The sequence below is a fragment of the Cherax quadricarinatus genome, chromosome 75 (genome assembly GCF_038502225.1).
Source record: "Cherax quadricarinatus isolate ZL_2023a chromosome 75, ASM3850222v1, whole genome shotgun sequence".
In the NCBI taxonomy this organism is placed as follows: domain Eukaryota; kingdom Metazoa; phylum Arthropoda; class Malacostraca; order Decapoda; family Parastacidae; genus Cherax; species Cherax quadricarinatus.
The window spans coordinates 19,939,317-19,966,933 of NC_091366.1; the positions used below are offsets into that span (position 1 = coordinate 19,939,317).

Here is a 27,617-nt window from a genome sequence, read left to right on the forward strand (position 1 = left end):
GGCAACAATTTAAATTTTCTCTGACATACATAGCCACACCACCACCCTTCCTGTTGACCCTATCAGTGTGGAATATTATTATTATTATAATCAAGGGGGAAGCGCTAAACCCGGAGGATTATACAGCTCAGTGTGGAATAGCTTATAACCCTGTATGTTGCATTCAGAAGGCATTTCTCTATCTTTCAGGTTGAACCAGGTCTCTGTTATACCAATAATATCTATATTACCTACACTTGCAAGTAATTTTAGCTCATCTATCTCATTTCTTAGACTCCTACTATTTGTATAGTAAACCTTAAGGGAGCTACTCACTCCTTGCCCTCTACTATCTCTCTTTGTTTGTTGATCAATGATTTGCCATTACTAACAACTTTATTTTGAATATTGTCTTTTAAACATATCCCTGAGGTATCCTAGTAATAACTGCTGTTTTTAACCCAAATGCTGCAGCCTGATTATTTCCCACAAACAACTATACCTCTATAATCTATCAGTTTAAATTCCTAGACAAGTCATCAGTTACCCTCTCAATTGAATTGGCTAATGCAACTACTCCATTCCCAGAGAGATGAACCCCATCCTTGCATACATATCACGTTTGCCAAGGAATAGGTCCTAGTTATCAATGAATGGGATTGAAAGTTCCTTGCAGTACCTGTCTAGCCAGCAATTTGTACCAATTGCCCTAGACATCCATTCATTGCCCACTCCCTTTTAGGCAAGATGCTACATATGACTGGGATCCCTCCCTTAGACCTAACTACTTCTATGGCTAACCTGTACTTATCCAGCAGCTCCTCTCTCCTGCCCTTCCCATTGTCATTATCCCCAGCATTAAGACAGATAATGGGCTTGTTCCCATTACGTGCCATAATATTATCCAACCTGCTGACTATGTCACCTACACCAGCTCCAGGAAAGCACACTCTCTGTCTGACCTTTCTGTCTCTGTTACAAAATGCACTGTCCATATATCTTACCTGAGAATCGCCTGTTAAAATATTCTTTCCTTGATTAGCAGGGGAATCAGTGGTGCCTTCAACCTCACTAACCACTGAAGTACACTCGGAGAACAGAGAATCGATTTCCTACCTTCACATCTTTTCTATTAACTCTCCTCATCTTCCTTCTTCCTGAACTGTGAACCACTTGCAAAAGCGGCTGCCACTATCACTGCTGGTGACCATTCCTTCCTTACCATCTATGCGAAGCTTCAGCCTCCTATTTTCCTCCTGAAGAAGCAAAATCTCCTTCTTCAACACTTGAACCTGAGATTCTAAAGCACTACAACAAGTCATGGTGCTTAGTAACAGCCCACGCTAACTCCCAAGAGCTTAGGCAGGTATGACAGCAGGTGACCACTGACCTGAGCATACTGAGTTGGGAGTTCTCACAGTTGCTCTTTGCTGATGACACTGTGCTTATGGGAGAATCTGAAGAGGAGTTTCAGAGGTTTCTGGACGAGTTTGGTAGGATACATAAAAGAAGGAAATTAAAAGTGAATATAGGATAGTGTAAGGTGATGAGGTTAACAAAAAAACAATAGGTAACAAGATTAGATATCAGATTGGAGAGAGATAATATGGAGTAGGTGAATGTATTCAGATAATTGGGAGTGGAAGTGTCAGCAGATGGGTCTATGAAAGTTGAAGTGAATCATAGAATTGATGAGGAAAAAAGGTGAGTAGTGCACAAAGGTGACAAAGAACTTTCACCATGGAAGCAAAGAGGGGAATGTATGAGAGTATAGTTATACCAACACTCTTATATGAGTGTGAAGCATGGGTAGTGAATGTTGCAACAAGGAGAAGGCTGGAGGCAGTAGAGATGTCATGTCTGAGGGCAATGTGTGGTGTGAATATAATGCAAAGAAGTTGTAGTGTGGAAATTAGGTGGTGTGGGATTACTAAAAGTATTATCCAGAGAGCTGAGGAGGGGTTGTTGAGGTGGTAATAGAAAGACTTCAAGACTGTATAAATTTGTAGTGGAGGGAAGGCAGGGTAGAGGTCAGCCTAGGAGAGGATGGAGGGAAAGGGTAAAGGAGGTTTTGTGTGCTAGGGGCTTGGACTTCCAGCATGTGTGAGCATGGTAGATAGGAGCGAATGGAGACAAATAGATTTTAGGACTTGATGTGCTGTTCGACTGTGAGGAAGGTAACATTTATGAATGGATTCTGAGAAACCGGTAGGCCGGACTTGCGTTCTGGAGATGGGAAGTACAGCATATAAACTCTGAAGGAGGGGTGTTAATGCTGCAGTTTTATAACTCTAGTGTAAGCACACCTCTGGCAAGACAGTGATGGAGTGAATGATGATGAATGTTTTACTTTTATGGGCCACCCTTCCTTGGAGGGAAATGGCCAATGAGTTAATAAAAAAAAAGTATATATATTCTTATGTTTATAACTGAAATAATCCTGAAACATTAAACACTAACATGTTTTATCTCATGTATGTACTCGCATGTGTTTCACAAGATAGCATTTTACAGCAAAACATCTCAGACACTCTGAACACTGAAATGGTTTTTTTCCTGTGTGTAGCTGCATATGTCTCACAAGACTGCCTTTTTCAGTAAAACATCTCGGACACTCTGAACACTGAAATGGTTTATGTCCTGTATGTTTTTGCATATATGACATAAGATTACCTTTTCTATTAAAACACTTCAGACACTCTGAACACTGAAATTTTTTATCTCCTGTGTGTATTACCATATGTTTCACAAGACTGAATTTTTGACTGAAACATTTCAGACACTCTGCACACTGAAATGGTTTATCTCCTGTATGTATTTGCATATGATTCAAAAGATTGCCCTTTTGACTAAAGCATTTCAGACACACTGAACATTGAAATGATTTATCTACTGAATGTACTCGTTTACGTTTCACAAGACTACCTTTTCCACTAAAACATTTCAGACACTCTGAACACTGAAATGGTTTATCTCCTGTGTGTACATGCATATGCTGAACAAGACTGCATTTTACACTAAAACATTTCAGACACTCTGAACACTGAAATGATTTATCTCCTGTATGTTTTCGCATATGTCTCACAAGACTGCCTTTTAAAGTAAAACGTTTCAGACACTCTGCACATTGAAATGGTTTATCTCCTGCATGTATTTGCATATGTCTCACAAGACTGCCTTTTACAGTAAAACATTTCAGACACTGTGTACATTGAAATGGTTTATCTCCTGTATGTATTTGCATATGATTCAAGAGACTGCCCTTTTGACTAAAACATTTCAGACACTCTGAACATTGAAATGGTTTATCTCCTGTATGTATTTGCATATGAGTCAAAAGATTGCCCTTTTGACTAAAACATTTCAGACACTCTGAACATTGAAATGGTTTATCTCCTAAATGTAATCGTTTATGTTTCATAAGACTACCTTTTTCAGTAAAACATTTCAGACACTCTGAACATTGAAATGGTTTATCTCCTGAATGTACTCGTTTATGTTTCATAAGACTACCTTTTTCAGTAAAACATTTCAGACACTCTGAACACTGAAATGGTTTTTCTCCTGTATGTACTCGCATATGTGTTATAAGATGGCTTTTTACACTAAAACATTTCAGACACTCTGAACATTGAAATGGTTTATCTCCCGAATGTATTCGTTTATGTTTCATAAGACTACCTTTTTCAGTAAAACATTTCAGACACTCTGAACACTGAAATGGTTTTTCTCCTGTATGTACCCGCATATGTGTTATAAGATGGCTTTTTACACTAAAACATTTCAGACACTCTGAACATTGAAATGGTTTCTCTCCTGAGTGTACTTGTAAATGTCTCACAAGACTGCCTTTTATACTAAAACATTTCAGACACTCTGAACATTGAAATGGTTTCTCTCCTGAGTGTACTTGTAAATGTCTCACAAGACTGCCTTTTACACTAAAACATTTCAGACACTCTGAACATTGAAATGGTTTATCTCCTGAATGTACTCGTTTATGTTTCATAAGACTACCTTTTTCAGTAAAACATTTCAGACACTCTGAACACTGAAATGGTTTATCTCCTGTGTGTACTTGTAAATGTCTCACAAGACTGCCTTTTACACTAAAACATTTCAGACACTCTGAACACTGAAATGGTTTTTCTCCTGTATGTACTCGTTTATGTGTTACAAGATGGCTTTTTACACTAAAACATTTCAGACACTCTGAACACTGAAATGGTTTTTCTCCTGTATGTACTCGCATGTGTGTTACAAGACTGCTTTTTACACTAAAACATTTCAGACACTCTGAACACCGAAATGGTTTTTCTCCTGTATGTACTCGCATATGTGTTACAAGATGGCTTTTTACACTAAAACATTTCAGACACTCTGAACACCGAAATGGTTTTTCTCCTGTATGTACTCGCATATGTGTTACAAGATGGCTTTTTATACTAAAACATTTCAGACATTCTGAACACTGATATGGTTTATTTCCTTTATGTTTCATAATTTTCAAGAGAAGGTATTTCATTTTAAAATATTTTAGTTATTCAACAGTGGTATCATTAATCTTTCTTATGTACTCTTATGTATTTTTCAAGATTTACTTTTTGTTAAACTATTTTGGACACTGAAGACACAGTTTTCCACATGAATATATTACCAGGCTACAAAACTATTTCTCTAATTAAGTTTATTTTTTAACTTAAAGAACTGCAATAATTTTTGTTCGTTTGTAAAATGACTAACATAAGTATTAGAATTCTGCAGATACACTGAAGAACATTTTTTCTTAAGTTTAAACATGCATTTTCTGAAAATTGTTAACTACAGCATTACTAACTTTTATTTTTCTTTGAACTGCCTTGAAATTTTCAGAGAGAATTCTATTTATGAAATTTTTTTATTATTAATAATGCAAGGCCAATTAAAAAAAATCAGAATCACAAGTGATGCTCTTCTTGCAATACTGAAGGCCAGTTAAAAATTCATCAGAATCACAAGTGTTGGTGTTCTTGCAATATTTATGGTATGGTGTTCATTCAGGTACAACCTGGTAGTGTTCCAGAAAATTCTTCTGCTGTAGTGGTTGTTAAACAAAACAGATGTTTCTTGATGTACTTGGAAGATACAACTTGGTAGTGGTCTTCCACAAAATACTTCTGCAATAGAAACATGAGTCAGAATAGTACACTATTCTATCATTATCAACATAACATACAGCCTCTCCTCACTTACCAATGTACTCGTTTACCAACAACCCGGAGTTATGATGGGCTCTCTGACAAGTCAGTATTTTATGTCATTTGATAACTTGGGTCACAGAAACGAGCAGTGCAGCGTCTTAGCATCAAGCATCTCAATCTCCTTCTTACAGCCATTCAGTACACTAGCTTTTAAAGTCTCCAAGACTACATATTTGTACAAATTTATGCACCCCAGAGTACAAGACAGAAGTACAGCAGCACTTGGAAGAGGATAATGGAAGTAAAGTGGACCCTCAAGTTTCGGCCGCCCCGAGTATCGGAGGTTTCAAGTCTAGACCTTTTTTTCAGCTAAATTTTGGTCTAAGTTTCACACTGTGCTCTGTGTTTCAGCTCGCGTACCAGACCTGTCTGCCTGTCTGTGCCTGTGCACCTACTCGCACCGGCATCATGAGTCAGTGAGCCTTTGTTTATCCTTGAGTGCTCATCCAAACATTTTACAATATAATTCATTGTGTTTTGTGCTTGTTGTTTGAGTGTGACTGCTACACAAGTAACAATGGGCCCAAAGAAACTTCCTAGTGGAAGCCCTTTGGCAAAGAAAGTGAGAAACACCATAGATGTGAAAAAAGAAACATGAGAGTGGTGTGTGTGTGGTGGAGCTTGCCCAGTTGTATGGCAAAAACAAATCAACAGTCACTTCTATCCTGACAAAGAGAAAAGAAATCAAGGAAGTTCATGTTGCAGAAGGTGTTGACATATTAATAAAAAACAGATCACAAACAATCGAAGAGGCTGAGAAGTTGTTGCTAGTGTGGATCAATCAATAAACAGAAAGTGGCTGATAGTGTATTGGAGTTGATCATTTGTGAAAAGGCAAGGCAGTTGCATGCCGATCTTGTGAAGAAAATGTCTGAAACCAGTGCTGATGCTAGTGAATTTAAGGCCAGCAGAAGCTTGTTTGCGAGATTAAAGAAGCATATTGACATACACAGTGTGGTAAGGCATAGTGAGGCTGCAAGTTCAGATAAATGTGCAGCTGAAAAATTCGTTCATGAATTTAAGGGGTACGTAGAGACTGAAAATTTTAAACCCCAATAAATGTTCAGTTGTGAAGAAACAGGCCTGTTTTGGAAGAAAATGCCAAAGAGGACCTACATCATGCAGGAGGAAAAGGCATTGCCAGGACATAAGCCTATGAAAGACAGGCTAACTCTTTTGTTCTGTGCTAATGCTAGTGGGGATTTTAAAGTAAAGCCTTTACTGGTGTATCACTCAGAAAATCCCAGAGTGTTCAAGAAAAGCAATGTCATCAAGAGTAAATTGTGTGTGTTGTGGACAGCTAATTATAAGGCATGGGTCACGAGGCAAATTTTCAAAGAGTGGGATGGGGGATGGACGGGGGAGGTGGTGGGGGCATGTACTCACCTAGTTGTACTCACCTAGTTGAGGTTGCGGGGGTCGAGTCCGAGCTCCTGGCCCCGCCTCTTCACTGATCGCTACTAGGTCACTCTCCCTGAGCCGTGAGCTTTATCATACCTCTGCTTAAAGCTATGTATGGATCCTGCCTCCACTACATCGCTTCCCAAACTATTCCACTTACTGACTACTCTGTGGCTGAAGAAATACTTCCTAACATCCCTGTGATTCATCTGTGTCTTCAGCTTCCAACTGTGTCCCCTTGTTACTGTGTCCAATCTCTGGAACATCCTGTCTTTGTCCACCTTGTCAATTCCTCTCAGTATTTTGTATGTCGTTATCATGTCCCCCCTATCTCTCCTGTCCTCCAGTGTCGTCAGGTTGATTTCCCTTAACCTCTCCTCGTAGGACATACCTCTTAGCTCTGGGACTAGTCTTGTTGCAAACCTTTGCACTTTCTCTAGTTTCTTCACGTGCTTGGCTAGGTGTGGGTTCCAAACTGGTGCCGCATACTCCAATATGGGCCTAACATACACGGTGTACAGGGTACTGAATGATTCCTTATTAAGATGTCAGAATGCTGTTCTGAGGTTTGCTAGGCGCCCATATGCTGCAGCAGTTATTTGGTTGATGTGCGCTTCAGGAGATGTGCCTGGTGTTATACTCACCCCAAGATCTTTTTCCTTGAGTGAGGTTTGTAGTCTCTGACCCCCTAGACTGTACTCCGTCTGCGGCCTTCTTTGCCCTTCCCCAATCTTCATGACTTTGCACTTGGTGGAATTGAACTCCAGGAGCCAATTGCTGGACCAGGTCTGCAGCCTGTCCAGATCCCTTTGTAGTTCTGCCTGGTCTTCGATCGAGTGTATTCTTCTCATCAACTTCACGTCATCTGCAAACAGGGACACCTCAGAGTCTATTCCTTCCGTCATGTCGTTCACAAATACCAGAAACAGCACTGGTCCTAGGACTGACCCCTGTGGGACCCCGCTGGTCACAGGTGCCCACTCTGACACCTCGCCACGTACCATGACTCGCTGCTGTCTTCCTGACAAGTATTCCCTGATCCATTGTAGTGCCTTCCCTGTTATCCCTGCTTGGTCCTCCAGTTTTTGCACCAATCTCTTGTGTGGAACTGTGTCAAACGCCTTCTTGCAGTCCAAGAAAATGCAATCCACCCACCCCTCTCTCTCTTGTCTTACTGCTGTCACCATGTCATAGAACTCCAGTAGGTTTGTGACACAGGATTTCCCGTCCCTGAAACCATGTTGGCTGCTGTTGATGAGATCATTCCTTTCTAGGTGTTCCACCACTCTTCTCCTGATAATCTCCATGATTTTGCATACTATACATGTCAGTGACACTGGTCTGTAGTTTAATGCTTCATGTCTGTCTCCTTTTTTAAAGATTGGGACTACATTTGCTGTCTTCCATGCCTCAGGCAATCTCCCTGTTTCGATAGATGTATTGAATATTGTTGTTAGGGGTACACATAGCGCCTCTGCTCCCTCTCTCAATACCCATGGGGAGATGTTATCTGGCCCCATTGCCTTTGAGGTATCTAGCTCGCTCAGAAGCCTCTTCACTTCTTCCTCGGTTGTGTGCACTGTGTGTGTGTGTGTGTGTGTGTGTGTGTGTGTGTGTGTGTGTGTGTGTGTGTGTGTGTGTGTGTGTGTGTGTGTGTGTGTGTGTGTGTGTGTGTGTGTGTGTGTGTGTGTGTGTGTGTGTGTGTGTGTATGTGTGTGTGTGACTGATTTTATGAATGGAGTTGCCGTCCTCCCCCCTCCGTACTCCCTCCCTTCCCTTCCCTCTACCCTTCCCTACCCCCTCCTCTGAAGTGTTTGGCCCTAGTGTGAAAAAATACCTCCTGGAAAATAAATTGCCACTCAAGTGCTGACTGTTACTGGGCAATGCTCCTGGTCATCCTCCAAACTTGGTAGACCTATTATCTAGGGACTTCATTTTTATAACAGTGAAGCTCTTGCCTCCTAACACCACCTCTCTCCTCCAGCCCAAGGACCAGCAGGTCATTTGTAACTTCAAGAAACTCTACACCAAAGCAGCGTTTCAAAGGTGCTTCGAAGTGACCTCGGACACTGAATTGACCCTAAGAGAGGTCTGGAGGAATCACTTCAGTACAGTAGACCCCGGATTAAGATATCATTGGAATAAGTAATAATTGGAATAAGTAATGTTTTTGCATCAAAATATTGGCTCAGTGAACAACACTGAACTCGGTGTAAGTCACTCGTCCCAAACCTGTCCGCATGGCCTGAGTGGCCCAGACACTTCATGCATAGCCAGTGTACCATTGTTTACCAGCCACTGAGGACGATCCCACGCATTCATGCGATACATTTTGTATTATTCCATTGTTTTTAGTGCTTGTAACTGCTAAATGAGTCACCATGGGCCCATAAAAAGCTTCTAGTGCCAGCCCTTTGGTAAAGAGGGTGAGAAACACTACAGAATTCAAGAAAGAGACCATCACAAAATACGAAAGTGGAGTGCGTGTCTCTCAGCTGGCCTGGGTGTATAACAAACCCCATACAACCATTGCTACTATCTTGACCAACAAAAATGCAATCAAGGAAGCTGTTGTTGCAAAAGGTGCAAATATGCTTACAAAACAAAGATCGCAAATACTCAAAGATGTGGAGACTTTGTTGTTGGTGTGAATCAATGAGAAACAATTATCAGGAGAGAATGTTATGCAGTCATTTACATGTGAAAAAGCAAATGCTTGGAACTAGTACTGATACTGGTGAATTTAAGGTCAGCAAAGGCTGGTTTAAGAGATTTAAGAATCATAGTGGCATACACAGTGTGATAAGGCATGGTGACGCTGCCAGTTCTGACAAAAAAGTGGCTGAGAACTACGTTCAGGACTTCAAGGGGTACATAGAGACTGAAAAATTAAAACCCCAACAAGTTTTCAGTTGTGACGAAACAGGCCTCCTTTGAAAGAAAATACCAAAGAGGACCTACATTTCTCAGGAGGAAAAGGCACTCCCAGGACACAAGCCTATGAAAGACAGGCTAACTCATGTTTTGTAGTAATGCTAATGGAGATTTGAAAGTGAAGCCTTTACTTGTGTATCAGTCTGAAAATCCCAGAGTGTTCAAGAAAAACAGTGTCAAGAGTAAACTGTGTGTGATGTGGAGGGTAAACAGTAAGGCAAGGGTCAAGAGGGACATTTTCCTTGATTAGTTCCATGATGTGTTTGGCCAGTGTGAAAAAATACCCCCTGGAAAATAAATTGGAACTCAAGTGCCTCCTGGTAATGGACAATGCTCCTGTTCATCCTCCACACTTGGAAGAGTGAATGGTGCCAGTTTCATTTCATCAAAGTGAAGTTTTTGCCTCCTAATACCACTCCTCTCCTCCAGCCCATGGACCAGCAGGGCATATCAAATTTCAAAAAACTGTACACCAAAGCAGTGTTTCGAGAGTGCTTTGAAGTGACCTCAGACACTGAATTGACCCTAACAGAGTTCTGGAAAGATCACTTCAGTATCCTCAGTTGCATAAACCTTATAGGTAAGGCTGAGGAGGAAGTGACTTCCAGGACCTTGAACTCTGGAAAAAATTGTAGTCAGAATGTGTACAAGAGAGGGATTTTGAATGGTTTGGGGCAGACCCTGAGGAGTCTATGCCAATTGTGGAAAGTATTGTGGCATTTGGGAGGACCACAACGAAGAGCTAACCACTACAGAGCTGCAAGGCCTTCATGTGTAACACCAACAGATCACAGCTCAGGAATTTGCTTCAGAGAAAGAAGAGAGATGGAAGAAGTTGCCTTCTTAAATGATTAAGGACATTTGTACAATGTGGACAAAGGTGCAAGTATTTATGGATGAACATTACTCTGACAGAGCTGTTGCAGGCCATGCTGGCAACATCTACAGTGACAATGCTGTGTCCAATTTTAGGGAAATCTTAAAGACATGCCAAAACAGAGCTCTCTGGACAGATATTTTGTGCAACTGGGGTCTAGTGACTCTCAAGATTGTCCTAGTGCAATTAAAAAACAAAGAAGAGAAGTAACCCCAGTAAAGGACTTGGTACCTGAAGTCTTTATGGAAGGGGATTTCCCATCCAAACAATAGTACACCTCCATCCTCTCCCCTCCTCCCATCTTATCAATCATCAATAAGTCTTCAATGAAGGTAAGTGTCATTTTAGTAATGTTTCAATCAGCATGTCTCATTGTTTTCTGTGTAGGGAAATGTATACAGTAGACCATTGTTTAACATGGTTTTGTCTTTCACGTTTTGATTATAGCACAATTGAAGAATTGCAGCATGTTTTTGTTCAACACTTCGTAAAATTAGTTTAACACAGTTGTGGCAGGGGAAAAAATTTTGAGTTCGCTGGGCGGGATGGTCTGTGGGTTATAGCATTGAGTCAAGTCCGTTAGTGAATCAGTCAAGTCAGTCAGTAAGCCAGTCAGCTATTATTTTTAACTGTATGTTGTTTTTAATTGTACAAACTGATGAGTCATTAAGGCCTCTCTTCAGCTTATCTAATATCTCGAATTCCTAGACTTGAATGCTTAAACCTTTTCTTATCACTTGCAGGAACACTTGTATGCTTACTGGGTGCCAGGATTGCTTGGCAAATTTAACAAATGGCAATGAAAATAAGAAAATGCATATGTAAATAAACACAGCTAGCTTCTTGAGCATTGTCCAACATATGTATGAAGGCTGGGAGGGTGGTGTGGGTGGCTGAGGATGGCAGCAGATGGTGGTAGGTCTCAGCCACCCACACCATGTGCCCAGCCTTCAGTTTGGTTCATACACGTGTAGGACAATACACGGGAAGCTCGCTGTGTTTATTTACATATATATTTTCTTATTTTCATTGCTATTTGTTAAATCTGCCAAGCAATCATGGCAACTAATAAGCATACAAGTGTTTCCACAAGTGACAAGAAAAGGTTTAACCCTTTCAGGGTAGGCAAGCCATCTCCTAATCTTGTTCTCAGGGTCAGAAATTTTTCGATAAAAAAAAAAAGGAATTATTTTTTCTTATGGAATGATAGAGAATCTTTTCCTGATAAAAAATGACACCAAAAGTATGAAATTTGATGGAAAACTTACGAAATTATGCTCTCACAAATTTAGCAGTCTCAATGATGTTTACGCATTGGCGATTTCGCAAACTTTGAGCCTTATTTTCGACCAATTCCAATGTACCAGTCAACAATAATCATACCAATTTTGCTAGAACACCATTTATTCTATTGAATGAGTACAAGAAACTACCAATTTTCCGATTTCAACTATCCAGTAAGTGGTCAGAAATTGGCAATTTTGAAAATTTCACACAAATTTCAAAATATGCCAATTTCAAAATAGGGTCAATAATAAACAAGACAGACATTCCTGACACTAAAATAACATTTCCTCTGTTCATTAGTCACATCCCCAGGCCTCTGTTATATTTCTTTTGCTTTCCACTTTGAATTTTTATTCTCACAAAAAATAAAAGATTTACTGTTATGCAGACTACTGCATTAGTGTAGAAATGGCATAAATAATATCAGTGTACTTGTGAAAGAATATTAAACTCACCAGTTGACGTGTATTGGACACATTGCATGATTTGTTTACTTTTGAACTTTGGCAAAAATCGAACATTTCTGCTACTTTGAGCTCAATTTCAAGGTATTTTTCATCATGAAACCAATCAAAATCATCTCAATTCTCATAATATGTCTTCCATTCTATAAAATGAGACCAGGAAAGATAGAATAGAACCATAAATACCATACGAAAATACACTGCAAAGTCGCTGTTTTAAACCAAAAACACCTGGAGTTTACCTATAGAGAGTTTTGGGGGTCAACGCCCCCGCGGCCCGGTCTGTGACCAGGCCTCCTGGTGGATCAACACCTGATCAACCAGGCTGTTGCTGCTGGCTGCACGTAAATCAACGTACGAGCCACAGCCTGGCTGATCAGGAACTGACTTTAGGTGCTTGTCCAGTGCCAGCTTGAAGACTGCCAGGGGTCTGTTGGTAATCCCCCTTATGTGTGCTGGGAGGCAGTTGAACAGTCTCGGGCCCCTGACACTTATTGTATGGTCTCTTAACGTGCTAGTGACACCCCTGCTTTTCATTGAGGGGATGTTGCATCGTCTGCCAAGTATTTTGCTTTCGTAGTGAGTGATTTTCGTGTGCAAGTTCGGTACTAGTCCCTCTAGGATTTTCCAGGTGTATATAATCATGTATCTCTCCCTCCTGCGTTCCAGGGAATACAGGTTTAGGAACCTCAAGCGCTCCCAGTAATTGAGGTGTTTTATCTCCGTTATGCGCGCCATGAAAGTTCTCTGTACATTTTCTAGGTCGGCAATTTCACCTGCCTTGAAAGGTGCTGTTAGTGTGCAGCAATATTCCAGCCTAGATAGAACAAGTGACCTGAAGAGTGTCATCATGGGCTTGGCCTCCCTAGTTTTGAAGGTTCTCATTATCCATCCTGTCATTTTTCTAGCAGATGCGATTGATACAATGTTATGGTCCTTGAAGGTGAGATCCTCCGACATAATCACTCCCAGGTCTTTGACGTTGGTGTTTCGCTCTATTTTGTGGCCAGAATTTGTTTTGTACTCTGATGAAGATTTAATTTCCTCATGTTTACCATATCTGAGTAATTGAAATTTCTCATCGTTGAACTTCATATTGTTTTCTGCAGCCCACTGAAAGATTTGGTTGATGTCCGCCTGGAGCCTTGCAGTGTCTGCAATGGAAGACACTGTCATGCAGATTCGGGTGTCATCTGCAAAGGAAGATAAGATAAGATAAGATAAGATAAGATTTCGTTCGGATTTTTAACCCCGGAGGATTAGCCACCCAGGATAACCCAAGAAAGTCAGTGCGTCATCGAGGACTGTCTAACTTATTTCCATTGGGGTCCTTAATCTTGTCCCCCAGGATGCGACCCACACCAGTCGACTAACACCCAGGTACCTATTTGCTGCTAGGTGAACAGGACAACAGGTGTAAGGAAACGTGTCGAAATGTTTCCACCCGCCGGGAATCGAACCCGGGCCCTCCGTGTGTGAAGCGGGAGCTTTAGCCACCAGGCCACCGGGCCACGGTGCTGTGGCTGACATCCTTGTCTATGTCGGATATGAGGATGAGGAACAAGATGGGAGCGAGTACTGTGCCTTGTGGAACAGAGCTTTTCACCGTAGCTGCCTCGGACTTTACTCTGTTGACGACTACTCTCTGTGTTCTGTTAGTGAGGAAGTTATAGATCCATCGACCGACTTTTCCTGTTATTCCTTTAGCACGCATTTTGTGCGCTATTACGCCATGGTCACACTTGTCGAAGGCTTTTGCAAAGTCTGTATATATTACATCTGCATTCTTTTTGTCTTGTAGTGCATTTAGGACCTTGTCGTAGTGATCCAATAGTTGAGACAGACAGGAGCGACCTGTTCTAAACCCATGTTGCCCTGGGTTGTGTAACTGATGGGTTTCTAGATGGGTGGTGATCTTGCTTCTTAGGACCCTTTCAAAGATTTTTATGATATGGGATGTTAGTGCTATTGGTCTGTAGTTCTTTGCTGTTGCTTTACTGCCCCCTTTGTGGAGTGGGGCTATGTCTGTTGTTTTTAGTAACTGAGGGACGACCCCCGTGTCCATGCTCCCTCTCCATAGGACGGAAAAGGCTCGTGATAGGGGCTTCTTGCAGTTCTTGATGAATACAGAGTTCCATGAGTCTGGCCCTGGGGCAGAGTGCATGGGCATGTCATTTATCGCCTGTTCGAAGTCATTTGGCGTCAGGATAACATCGGATAGGCTTGTGTTAATCAAATTTTGTGGCTCTCATAAAAAATTCATTTTGATCTTCGACTCTCAGTCTGGTTAGCGGCTTGCTAAAAACTGAGTCATATTGGGACTTGAGTAGCTCACTCATTTCCTTGCTGTCATCTGTGTAGGACCCATCTTGTTTAAGTAGGGGCCCAATACTGGACGTTGTTCTCGATTTTGATTTGGCATAGGAGAAGAAATACTTTGGGTTTCTTTCGATTTCATTTATGGCTTTTAGTTCTTCCCGGGATTCCTGACTCCTAAAGGATTCTTTTAGATTAAGTTCGATGCTTGCTATTTCTCTGACCAGTGTCTCCCTACGCATTTCAGATATATTGACCTCTTTTAGCCGCTCTGTTATTCTTTTCCGTCGCCTGTAAAGGGAGCGCCTGTCTCTTTCTATTTTACATCTACTCCTCCTTTTTCTTAGAGGAATAAGCCTTGTGCATACATCGAGTACCACCGAGTTAATCTGTTCTAGGCATAAGTTGGGGACTGTGTTGCTTAGTATATCTTCCCAGCTTATATCGGTTAGGACTTGGTTTACTTGGTCCCACTTTATGTTTTTGTTATTGAAGTTGAATTTGGTGAATGCTCCCTCGTGACTAGTCTCATTTTGTCGGTCTGGGGCTCCACGCATACATGTCTGAACCTCAATTATGTTGTGATCTGAGTATATTGTTTTTGATATGGTGACATTTCTTATCAGATCATCATTGTTAGTGAAGATGAGGTCTAGTGTATTCTCCAGTCTAGTAGGCTCTATTATTTGCTGGTTTAAATTGAATTTTGTGCAGAGATTTAAAAGCTCGTGTGAGTGTGAGTTTTCATCAGAGCTGCCTCCTGGTGTTATTACTGCAACAATATTATTTGCTATATTCCTCCATTTTAGGTGCCTTAAGTTGAAATCCCCCAGACAGTGGTCAATTTTTAACAGCTGTTCCTGGAATTGCTGGGATGTTGCATCCGGAGGCTTGTAGACTACCACAATGACTAGGTTTTGGTTCTCGACCTTTACTGCTAAAACTTCCACTACATCATTTGAGGCATTAAGCAGTTCTGTGCAAACAAGTGACTCTGCAATGTACAGGCCAACCCCCCCCCTTTTGCCTGTTCACTCTGTCACATCTGTATAGGTTGTAACCTGGGATCCATATTTCGTTGTCCAAGTGATCCTTTATGTGGGTCTCAGTGAAAGCCGTGAACATTGCCTTTGCCTCTGCAAGCAGTCCACGGATGAAAGGTATTTTGTTGTTTGTTGCTGGCTTTAGACCCTGTATATTTGCAAAGAAGAATGTTATCGGACTGGTGGTATTGTTGGTACTGGGGGGGGGATTTTTTTTCCGGCATTAGTATCTGTATCTGTTGGTTTGGAGTGGAGGCCATCGACTGTGGTTCCACTCCAGGAATGACTGGATTTGGTGTACGATTTCTGCCATTTCCTGCCAGTTTTTTTTTCTTCCTGGCACTAAAAAACCTCTCCCTCTTGAGTGGCTGTGGCTACCCAGGTTTTCCGATGGCCTGGATGTTTTGTATCTTTTTGTCCCCTTTAGATGGTATGCCTGGCAATTTAAGTTATAGCACAGTCTTTCCTGTACTGAAGAGGTACACAGTTCAGGGTGAAAAAGCTGACAGGAAGGGAGTTTGCATTTTCCTGTTGTCATATGTGCATGGCATTTTCTAGGGTGGTCATAGTTGCACGTCCCATCTGTTTTTCCAGATTTCCCATGCCAGCAGATACCAAGTGCATAGTATGTGCACAGGCTTGGTTTCCACTTGCCTTGGGTTTCTGTGACTGTATTCCCTGAACATTAAAATGGTATAAAATACCGACAGGTTGATAGGTAGGACACATATGCAACAGTTAGGTATCTTTATTATGAAACGTTTCGCCTACACAGTAGGCTTCTTCAGTCAAGTACAGAAAAGTTGATAGAAGCAGAAGATACTTGAAGACGATGTAATCAGTCCATCACCCTTAAAGTTTTGAGGTGGTCAGTCCCTCAGTCTCGAGAAGAGCATTGTTCCATAGTATGAAACAATATGGAGAAGAAGTGACAGGATGGAGCTTTTTATAGTGCCAAGAGGTGAGACGTAGGCCACTAGGAGAGGTAAGAACTCAGATGTTGAGAGGTCAGGTCCCTCTGAGAGGGGTTGGATTTGAGAGGGACCTGACCTCTCAACATCTGAGTTCTTACCTCTCCTAGTGGCCTACGTCTCACCTCTTGGCACTATAAAAAGCTCCATCCTGTCACTTCTTCTCCATATTGTTTCATACTATGGAACAATGCTCTTCTCGAGACTGAGGGACTGACCACCTCAAAACTTTAAGGGTGATGGACTGATTACATCGTCTTCAAGTATCTTCTGCTTCTATCAACTTTTCTGTACTTGACTGAAGAAGCCTACTGTGTAGGCGAAACGTTTCATAATAAAGATACCTAACTGTTGCATATGTGTCCTACCTATCAGACTGTATTCCCTGTTGGTGCATGTTTCCCTGTCTTACTTCTATCCTCCCTAGCACCAACAATGGAGCTCCCACCAGTTGTTTTTGGTAATTTATCCTCACTATTGCTATTGGAGTCCTCTTGTTTGCTATTTCCTGCAGTATTTCTAGTTTGCAATATTGGTTTTATCTTATCTTTGACTACACTTGTTTCCCTACTATGGCTCCTGTCCCCTATAAGGTCATTTATATGTATTCCTTCCTGCGTATAATTCCTGACTACCTGGACAAAATCTCCAGCTTCACCATTACTGTCTCCCAGGACAGCATCTCCAGCTTCACCATTTCTGTCTCCCAGGACAGCACCTCCAGCTTCACCATTACTGTCTCCCAGGACAGCACCTCCAGCTTCACCATTACTGTCTCCCAGGACAGCACTATCAGCCCCACATTTACTGACTACCAGGACATCACCTCCAGCCTTACAGTTTGTGACTACATGGCCAGTATCAAGGGAAGTACCATTCAGCCCAGACTTTTTATGTTCCCATCTGTTGTAGAAAGCTTCCAGGTTTTCTATGAAAGCAGCTTTGATGTTGTCCTCTTTTAATACCCTTGTGATTTTAGTCCACAGATTTTCCTCATTTGGGCATACCCAAAAACACTTCTCTGTTTTAATACTGCTTGTAGCTAGTTCTTGGATATCTGCACAAGGGGCGTGACACCAATTTCCACAAAAATGACAATTTATCCATGTGGAAGCCCGTTTGTTTGACTGACCACAGACTACACACAGCTTCATAATGATTTGAATGGTTGATTTAATGCAATTCTACTAGCAACCTCTTGAATATTCTATTAATAACCTTAAATGAAGCTCTAGCTATTTGTATTTCTGTTTCTAACTGTTTTTGTATATTGGACAGCTTACCGTCACGTTCCTGATTTTTAATGTTTGTGTTTATAAGGGCGCCTACAACCCCATCCGTTTACAGTCTGCTTTATTGTCCAACGAAACCGTTTGAAACCAGTCAAGGGTTCGGACCATCAAGGGTTCGGACCAGTCAAGGGTTCGGACCAGTCAAGGGTTCGGATCAGTCGATCTGATCTGATCAGTGGGTCACTTATTTAAAACATACTGGTCGGTGATTTGAGCTAACACATGAAGGATCTACTGGAAATTATCTACCCGAGTAATATGTGATTTGATTGATACAAAAGTATAACTTGCGTGTTGAAGAAATCGGTGACTGCTGGCACTCCTACAATGACGAACGGTCGACCTCCACCCTTGTTTATCAATCGCTGTCAGAGTTTTTTTCTCATTATGCACTGTGTGCTGCAGGATTTTTTTTATACTGTGCACACTGACCACACAGACCCATTCTTTCATATGTAGGCCTACCAGCTTTCTCTCGCTAGATTTGAAGGCGCTAGACTTTATGCGTACTAGTACAGCAGCAACCCTGGTGTGCAAGCCGTACTAGTATGGCACCAACCCTGGTGTGCAAGCCGTACTAGTATGGCACCAACCCTGGTGTGCAAGCCGTACTAGTATGGCACCAACTCTGAAAGGGTTAAGCAATCAAGTCAAGGAATTAGCTGACTGGCTAACTTGACTGACTGACCTACTGACTGACTTGACTGACTGAGTTGAATGACTGATTTGACTGACTTACTGACTGAATGACTTGACTTATTTACTGACCTGACTGATTTACCAACTTGACAGACTGTTTTGACTGATTTACTGACCTGATTGACTTGACTGAATTGACTGACTGACTTGGCTGTTTTATTATCTGGCTTAACTTGACTTACTGAATGACTTAAATTTAGACTTTTTCACTGAAAAGGACCCTGAAACTGTGTCTAGTGCAGCTGATGCCTTACCATCAGTTGTATAATGTACTGCAGGGTAAAATAGAACAGAAATCATGTACATGCCAGTACAACCATCGGCTTCAGTACCAGAACCTCTACCATCCACCTCAGCCCAGTAGGGCCACGGCATAACTCTCCACTCTCTTCACAATCATCCACAAACACCAGCACCCACAATTTAAGGTTAGAAATACTATTATTTCCATTGCAGTAAAAAAACACGTCACGACAATGAATTGCAATTACATATTCCTTTTATTTTTGTAAGATCTGGACGTCTAAAAAAAAGTTGTTTGGCTTTTTGTGGGCTCCCTGGAATGTAACCCTATTTTTCCCATAAGTTCTTCAGTCTGTCTAACACTGTTTTGTCTTACACGGCATTTTCAGGAGCATAGTTACCTTGTTAACTGACAGTCTACTGTATTTCATGTAAAAAAACTATTTTAATACTTTTGGGTGTGTGGAACGGATTAATTGGTTTTCCATTATTTCTTGTGGGGGAAAATTATTTCAGAGTAAGTCAGTTTTGGGATAAGTCACTTTCTCTGGAACGGATTAATTATGTTATCCTGGGGTCCACTGTATCTACAACTGCATAAGCCTTATAGGTAAGGCTTGGGAGGGAGTGACTTCCAGGACTTTGAACTCTGCTTAGAGAAAACTGGCCACAATGTGTCCAAGAGAGGGATTTTGAAGGATTTGAGGCTGACCCTTACCCTGCCGACCCTTTGCGTGTTGTGGAAGGTATTGTGGCATTGGGCAAGCCCATGAGGTTGGTGGTGAGTGGTAAGGATGTGGAAGAGTTGGTGGAGGACCACATGGAACATAAGAACATAAGAAAGGAGGAACACTGCAGGAGGCCTGTTGGCCCACACTAGGCAGGTCCCCTACAATTCATCCCACTAACAAAACATTTGCCCAACCCAATTTTCAATGCCACCCAAGAAATAAGCTCTGATGCGAAAGTCCCACTCAAATCCAACCCCTCCCACTCATGTACCTATCCAACCCAGATTTGAAACTACCCAAAGTCCCAGCCTCAATAACCCAACTAGGCAGACCGTTCCACTCATCAACTACCCTATTTCCAAACCAATACTTTCCTATGTCCTTTCTAAATCTAAACTTATCTAATTTAAATCCATTACTGCGGGTTCTCTCTTGGAGAGACATCCTCAAGACCTTATTAATATCCCCTTTATTAATACCTATCTTCCACTTATACACTTCGATCAGGTCTCCCCTCATTCTTCGTCTAACAAGTGAATGTAACTTAAGAGTCTTCAATCTTTCTTCATAAGGAAGATTTATAATGCTATGTATTAATTTAGTCATCCTACGCTGAATGTTTTCTAACGAATTTATGTCCATTTTGTAATACGGAGACCAGAACTGAGCTGCATAATCTAGGTGAGGCCTTACTAATGATGTATAAAGCTGCAGTATAACCTCTGGACTTCTGTTGCTTACACTTCTTGATATAAATCCCAGTAATCTATTTGCCTTATTACGTACGCTTAGGCATTGCTGTCTTGGTTTAAGGTTGCTGCTCACCATAACCCCCAAGTCCTTTTCGCAATCTGTATGGCTAAGTTCTACATCATTTAACTTATAAGTACTAGGGTTATGGGCACTCCCAAGCTTCAGAACCTTGCATTTATCTACATTGAACTGCATCTGCCACTTTTCTGACCAAGAATAGAGTTTGTTTAAATCCTCCTGAAGTTCCATAACATCTACGTTTGAATCAATTATCCTACCTACCTTTGTGTCATCGGCGAATTTGCTCATATCACTAGTAATTCCCTCATTAAGATCATTGATATATATTATAAACAACAACGGGCCCAAGACTGATTCCTGTTAGACGAAGAATGAGGGGAGACCTGATCGAAGTGTATAAGTGGAAGATAGGTATTAATAAAGGGAATATTAATAAGGTCTTGAGGATGTCTCTCCAAGAGAGAACCCACAGTAATGGATTTAAATTAGATAAGTTTAGATTTAGAAAGGACATAGGAAAGTACTGGTTTGGAAATAGGGTAGTTGATGAGTGGAACAGTCTACCTAGTTGGGTTATTGAGGCTGGGACTTTGGGTAGTTTCAAATCTAGGTTGGATAAGCACATGAGTGGGAGGGGTTGAATTTGAGTGGGACTTTCACATCAGAGGTTATTTCTTGGGTGGCATTGAAAATTGGGTTGGGCAAATGTTTTGTTAGTGGAATGAATTGTAAAGGACCTGCCTAGTATGGGCCAGCAGGCCTCCTGCAGTGTTCCTCCTTTCTTATGTTCTTATGTGGAACGCCACTTGTTGCAGATCCCCACTCGGATTTAACCCCATTTATGGACACTCTCTGCTTCCTGTCAGTGAGCCATGACTCGATCCATGAGAGCACTTTTCCCCTAATGCCATGAGCTGCCACTTTCTTTAACAGTCTATGGTGCGGAACTCTATCAAAAACCTTACTAAAATCTAAGTAAATAATATCAAATTCTTTATTGTGGTCAACAGCCTCAAAAGCTTTACTGAAGAAAGTTAATAAATTAGTTAGACAAGACCGGCCTCTTGTGAATCCATGCTGAGTATCATTAATCAAGCTATGCTTATTGAGATGGCTTCTTATAATCTCAGCTATAATTGACTCTGGTAATTTGCCTACAATTGAGGTCAGGCTTATTGGGCGGTAATTTGACGGTAACGACTTGTCCCGTTTTAAAAATAGGAATTACATTAGCCATCTTCCACATATCAGACACTACACCTGTTTGAAGAGATAAATTAAAAATATTAGTTAATGGTTCACAGAGTTCCATTTTGCATTCCTTAAGAACCCTTGAAAAAACCTCATCAGGACCCGGTGACTTACATGTATTTTGCTTCAGTCTGTCTCTCTGCTTCACAACCATCTCACTAGTGACTGTGATGTTACATAATTTATCTTCTTCTAGCCCACTGTAAAAATTAATTACTGGAATATTGTTAGTGTCTTCCTGTGTAAAAACTGAGAGAAAATAATTATTTAAAATCAAGCACATTTCATTCTCTTTGTCAGTAAGGTGCCCATAGTTATTTTTAAGGGGACCTATCTTATCTCTAACTTTTGTTCTGTAGACCTGGAAAAAACTTTTTGGGTTAGTTTTAGAATCCCTAGCAACTTTAATTTCATAGTCCCTTTTAGCTTTACTTATCCCCTTTTTAATGCCCCTCTTAATGTCAATATACTGATTCATAAGATGACCCTCACCTCTTTTGATACGCCTATAAATTCCTTTCTTATGCCCTAGTAGATATTTGAGCCTATTATTCATCCATTTTGGGTCATTTCTATTTGATCTAATTTCTTTATATGGGATAAACGCTCTTTGAGCAGCACGTATAGTGTTCAGAAAACTGTCATATTGATAGCTCTCTTCGTTACCCCAGTCAACAGATGATAAGTGTTCTCTAAGCCCATCGTAATCTGCTAAGCAAAAATCTGGGACTGTTACTGAGTTATCGCTACTATCGTACTTCCATTCAATGCTAAATGTAATTGATTTGTGGTCGCTAGCACCCAATTCCTCTGAAATTTCTAAATTATTAACAAGGGATTCATTGTTTGCCATAACTAAGTCAAGTAGGTTATTTCCCCTTGTAGGTTCTGTCACAAACTGCTTCAAAAAACAATCCTGAAATACCACATGGAACAGCTAACCACTGAAGAGCTGCAAGAGCTTCATTTGGAAATGCAACAGACCACAGTGAGGAACTTGCTTCAGAGGAGGAGGAAGAAGGAGTGAAAGGGGTGCCTTCTTCAGAGATTAAGGAGATTTGTGCAATGTGGAATAGGGTGCAAGCATTTCCTGAGAAATATAACCCTGAGCAAGCTGAAACAAGCCATCTCTGCAACATGTTCTGTGACAAAACCATATCCCATTTTAGGCAAATGTTGAAGAGATGTCAGAAACAGACCTCGCTGGACAGTTTTTTGTGAGACAGGGGTCTAGTGACTCTCAAGCTGGTCATAGAGGCAGTAAAAGACAAAGAAGGGAAGTAACCCCAGAGAGGGCTATGATACCTGAAGTCCTAATGGACAGGGATTCCCCTTCCAAACAATAAGTCCTCCCTCTCTCCTCTTCCCTATATTCATGTCAGCAAGTGTCTTCAATAAAGGTACATAAATGGGATCCTAAATGTTTATTTAAATGTTTACTTTTCTATTTTATTAGTCATTTATGAACTATATATACAGTAGGGCCCCACTTATACGGCTGGTTAGATTCCAGGCTACCGCCGTAAAGTGGAAACCGCAGTAAAGTGGAACATCCTTTTTTTTCTTGTAAATGCATATAAATGCTAGATAACATATTTACACTGACATATATTAAATTAGCAATAGAACTAGGCATTAAAAAACACAATGAAAAGTAAAAATACACGCACACTACATTTATTACTTACCTTTAATTACTTAATATGAATGTGTGAGAGGTGAGTGGCAATGTAGTTATTGAATCAAATCATGAGATGGCAGATCATCATCCTCTAATTCTTCAACTAATTTGATTCATTTTGGAGACTTTTGTGAAGCTTTTGAAGGGGTGTATGTTGCTGTTGATGTTGAAGGCTGTTGAAGGTTAGCTGTTGATGTTGAAGGCTATTGAAGGTTAGCTGTTGATGTTGAAGGCTAACTGTTGATGTTGAAGGCTAGCTGTTGATGTTGAAGGTTGTTCAAGGCTGTTGTTCAAGCATGTAACATCATGGGAAAGGGATGCATTCACTGTTGAACTTCGTTCAAAATTTGGATCAATCTTCTCAAAAATTGTCATTGCTATTTCTGTATGGTTGATAGCTTCTTCCAAATCCTGGGTTTTCATTTATTTAATGGTAACAGGACTATCATCAGGATGGATCTCTTCTTCATGAAATTTCTTTCTTTGCTCTTCAATCAGAAGAAGGTCTTGGTCTGTCAGAGCCTCAACATGAGAGAGAAGCAGTTCTTCCACATCCTCAGGCTCCACTTCCAGTTCTAATTCCCTTGCCATATCCACAACATTTACACACACTTCCTCCACTGGATTCTCAAAACCTTCAAAATCATCCATAAGTTCAGGAATCAGATTCTTCCAAACACCTTTGAGTGTAGTTTCTTTAATTTCATTCCATGCATCTCTAATATTTTTAATACCATCCAAAATTGTGAAACCTTTCCAAAAGGTTTTTAATTTATTTTGTTTAGGCCTCAACTGTAGGTTTAAAATAGTTGGTATACCAACTTATGAAAAGATTGGCAGTCATCCAAGCTTTCGAATTAGATTTATAATAAACAGGGAGGCTGCCTTTTGCATAGTTCTTTAGGGCCATAGGATTCTCTGAGCGATAAATCATCATAGGTTTTAACTTGCAGTCACCAACTGCATTCGCTCCTAGCAAGAGTGTTAGCCTGTCTTTTGCAGCTTTGAAGCCAGGCATTGACTTCTCTTCCTTAGCAATAAATGTCCTAGATGGCATCTTCTTCCAAAATAATGCAGTCTCATCCACATTAAAAATCTGTTGCTTGGTATATCCACCACATTCTATTATCTCAGCTAGTTCACGTGGATAATTTTCTGCAGCTAAATTGTCAGCACTTGCAGCTTCACCCTGCACTCTGATGTTGTGAAGTTGACTTCTTTCCTTAAACCTATTAAACCAGCCTCTGCTAGCTGAGAATTTATCTTCAGCAGCTTCCTCCCCTCTCTCAACCTTCATAGAATTGAAGAGACTTAGGGCCTTGGACTGGATAATGGCTCAGCTTAAAGGCACATTGTGACTAGTCTGATCATCAATCCACACCATTAAAAGTTTTTCCATGTCAGTAATAAGGTTATCACGTTTTCTTATAACTTTAGTGGTCACTGGTGTAGCACTTTTAACTTCCTGCAACACTTTCTCCTTATTGTTCACAACTGTACTAACTGTTTGACAAGCCAAACCAAGCTTACGTGCTATCTCAGTCATTGACATACCTTGTTCACTAAGTTTAATCATTTCTAACTTGGCACTTAAAGTAAGAGGCTTACAACTCTCCTTTTTATCACAACTATGCATAGATGCCCTCATCAACGAGAGCCAATTAGGTAACAAAGAGCAAACGAGAAAGAATGAGATACACGGAGCTCAGACAGCGTAAAAACACAAACTGAATGGGTGGTGGACGATCACTCGGTCAGGCGAAATAAACGGTATTAATATGTGTCCAGTTTTAGCTCATCCGTGTACATTTGTAAGAGTTTGTGAAACTTTTACCTTATATTTTTTTTATTATAATACAGTGGACCCCCGCATAACGATCACCTCCCAATGCGACCAATTATGTAAGTGTACAGTGGACCCCCGCATAACGATATTAATCCGTTCATGAGAGCTCATTGTTATGCGAAATTATCGTTATGCGAATGAATTTTCCCCATAAGAAATAATGGAAATCAAATTAATCCGTGCAAGACACCCAAAAGTATGAAAAAAAAATTTTACCACATGAAATATACATTTTCCTACACACAAAGAGAAGGATACATGCACAATAGTAGAGTAGTACATGCACAATATATACTGTGCATGTACTACTCTACTAAATGAAGAATAAATGACACTTACCTTTATTGAAGATGCAGCAATGACTGATGAGACACTGTGTCCTGGGAGTGCCTTTTCCTCCTGAGTACTGTAGGTCCTGTTTGGCATTTTCTTCCAGAACAGGCCTTATCACACTGTGTATGCCACTACAATTCTTAAATCTCTCAAACCAACCTTTGCTGGCTTTAAATTCACCAATATGAGCACTAGTTACAGGCATTTTTCCCTGTTCACCTGGGTGTTAGTGGACTGCTGTGGGTTGCATCCTGGGAGACAAGATTAAGGACCCCAATGGAAATAAGTTAGTCTTCGATGACACTGACTTTTTTGAGTTATCCTGGGTGGCTAACCCTCTGGGGTTAATTGTTTCTTGGTATTCTCAATAAGCCACACCAACAACGGTGCTACAGCAGCAGCAGCAGCAGCTGACAGTGCTACAGCAGCAGCAGACGATGCTACAGCAGCAGCAGACGATGCTACAGAAGCAGCAGACGGTACTACAGCAGCAGCAGCAGCTGACGGTGGTACAGCAGCAGCAGCAGCTGACAGTGCTACAGCAGCAGCAGACGATGCTACAGCAGCAGCAGATGATGCTACAGTAGCAGCAGACGGTACTACAGCAGCAGCAGCAGCTGACAGTGCTACAGCAGCAGCAGACGATGCTACAGCAGCAGCAGACAGTACTACAGCAGCAGCAGACGGTACTACAGCAGCAGCAGCAGCTGATGGTGGTACAGCAGCAGCAGCTGATGGTGGTACAGCAGCAGCAGCAGCTGACAGTGCTACAGCAGCAGCAGACGATGCTACAGCAGCAGCAGATGGTACTACAGCAGCAGCAGCAGCTGATGGTGGTACAGCAGCAGCAGCAGCTGACAGTGCTACAGCAGCAGCAGCATCAGCAGTCGACCATGGTACCACAGTATTTCGATAATATTTCTCACCCTTTTTACCACAGGGTTGGCACTAGAAGCTTTCTTGGGGCCCATGGTCACTTATTTTGCAGATAAAATCACCAAAAACGCTGTAATAATATGAAATGTTCCGATTGTATGCTTGGATGTTACCGCGGAGGCTGGCTTGTAAACAATGCCACCGGCGGAACATGTGAGGCTGGCTCAGGCCGCACATTAGACGCGTCTCGGACGAATAGTGTTGAGCGGGTTTTTTAGCGGTATGCGAGGCAAAATTTTAGTGATAAAATGTATCGGTATGCGGATTTAACGTTATGTGATGCCAACGGTATGTGGGGGTCCACTGTATTTATGTAAGTGCGTTTGTAAGTGTATGTTTGGGGATCTGAAATGGACTAACCTACTTCACAATATTCCTTATGGGAACAAATTCAGTCAGTACTGGCACCTGAACATACTTCTGGAATGAAAAAATATCGTTAACCGGGGGTCCACTGTAATTAAATCACAAAACAAATACTCTTACATTGTGTACAAGTTGTACAAGTTAGTACAGAATAATAAACAGCAACACTCCTATTCTCATGCAACACACCATTTTTAGAGTGAATGATGAAATCATTATTATAATCATAATAAAAAAGAAGACCCACAAGGGTCGTGAATAGCTATAGAGTGAAGGAATATGAAAGGAATATTTTTCTACAGTTATCCCTAGTAATAGGTGATGGACTAGAGAAAATGTAATTCTTCTGACACTCCTACAAACTGTTTGGTAAACATCTCATATTTATATAAATTTTTATACTGTGGGTGCATGTATCATGTTTGTGTGTTACATAATGTGTTTCTTATATAATTTTGAAAAAATATCATAGATTAAGGGAAACGTCTATATTAACGTAATATGCGACATTTAATGCGCCCAAGAGATTATTATTATTATTATTATTATTATTATTATTATTATTATTATTAATATTATTATTATTATGGCATCAAGAGTAGAGAGACTCTTAGTGATTTTAATGTGTACCTGCATGCCAGCACAGTGTGTAATTTTATTTAGGTATAGGTGTACACAAGTTTAATTATCAAGTACATACATATAAAATATACAATAACCTTAGAACATTTGAAATTTTGGAAAGTTTCCAGACATAAGATGCGCTCAGGGAGAATGTAAACAAACTGGGTGTGCCACTGTGATCGTATTGGAAAGACAGGTGGGGGGAGCCATATAGTGAGTTTTGGTCATAATTTGAAATGTCCGTATTAGCAGAAAGCTGTAAATCGAAACGCCATAAAGCGGGGCCCTACTGCAGGTGGGGATATAGTTTTGGAGTGGTTGGTGCAATT

General features: G+C 40.9%; 1 protein-coding gene across 3 annotated transcripts in view; it reads right to left on the reverse strand.

The window, feature by feature from the left end:
* Positions 1–2,387: 2,387 nt before the first annotated feature.
* The window catches only part of LOC128691812 (zinc finger protein 850-like), a 69,875-nt gene continuing 44,645 nt past the window's right edge, over positions 2,388–27,617 (reverse strand). For 2 of the 3 annotated variants that reach the window (XM_070101085.1, XM_070101087.1), the window contains exon 2: positions 2,388–5,135. In XM_070101085.1, coding sequence (XP_069957186.1) covers positions 2,450–4,504 — 2,055 coding nt within the window. In that variant the 5' untranslated portion in view covers positions 4,505–5,135 and the 3' untranslated portion in view covers positions 2,388–2,449. Of the gene's footprint in view, positions 5,136–23,190; positions 24,834–27,617 lie in introns of those variants that run through there. The other variant, XM_053780723.2, reaches the window with a different exon arrangement.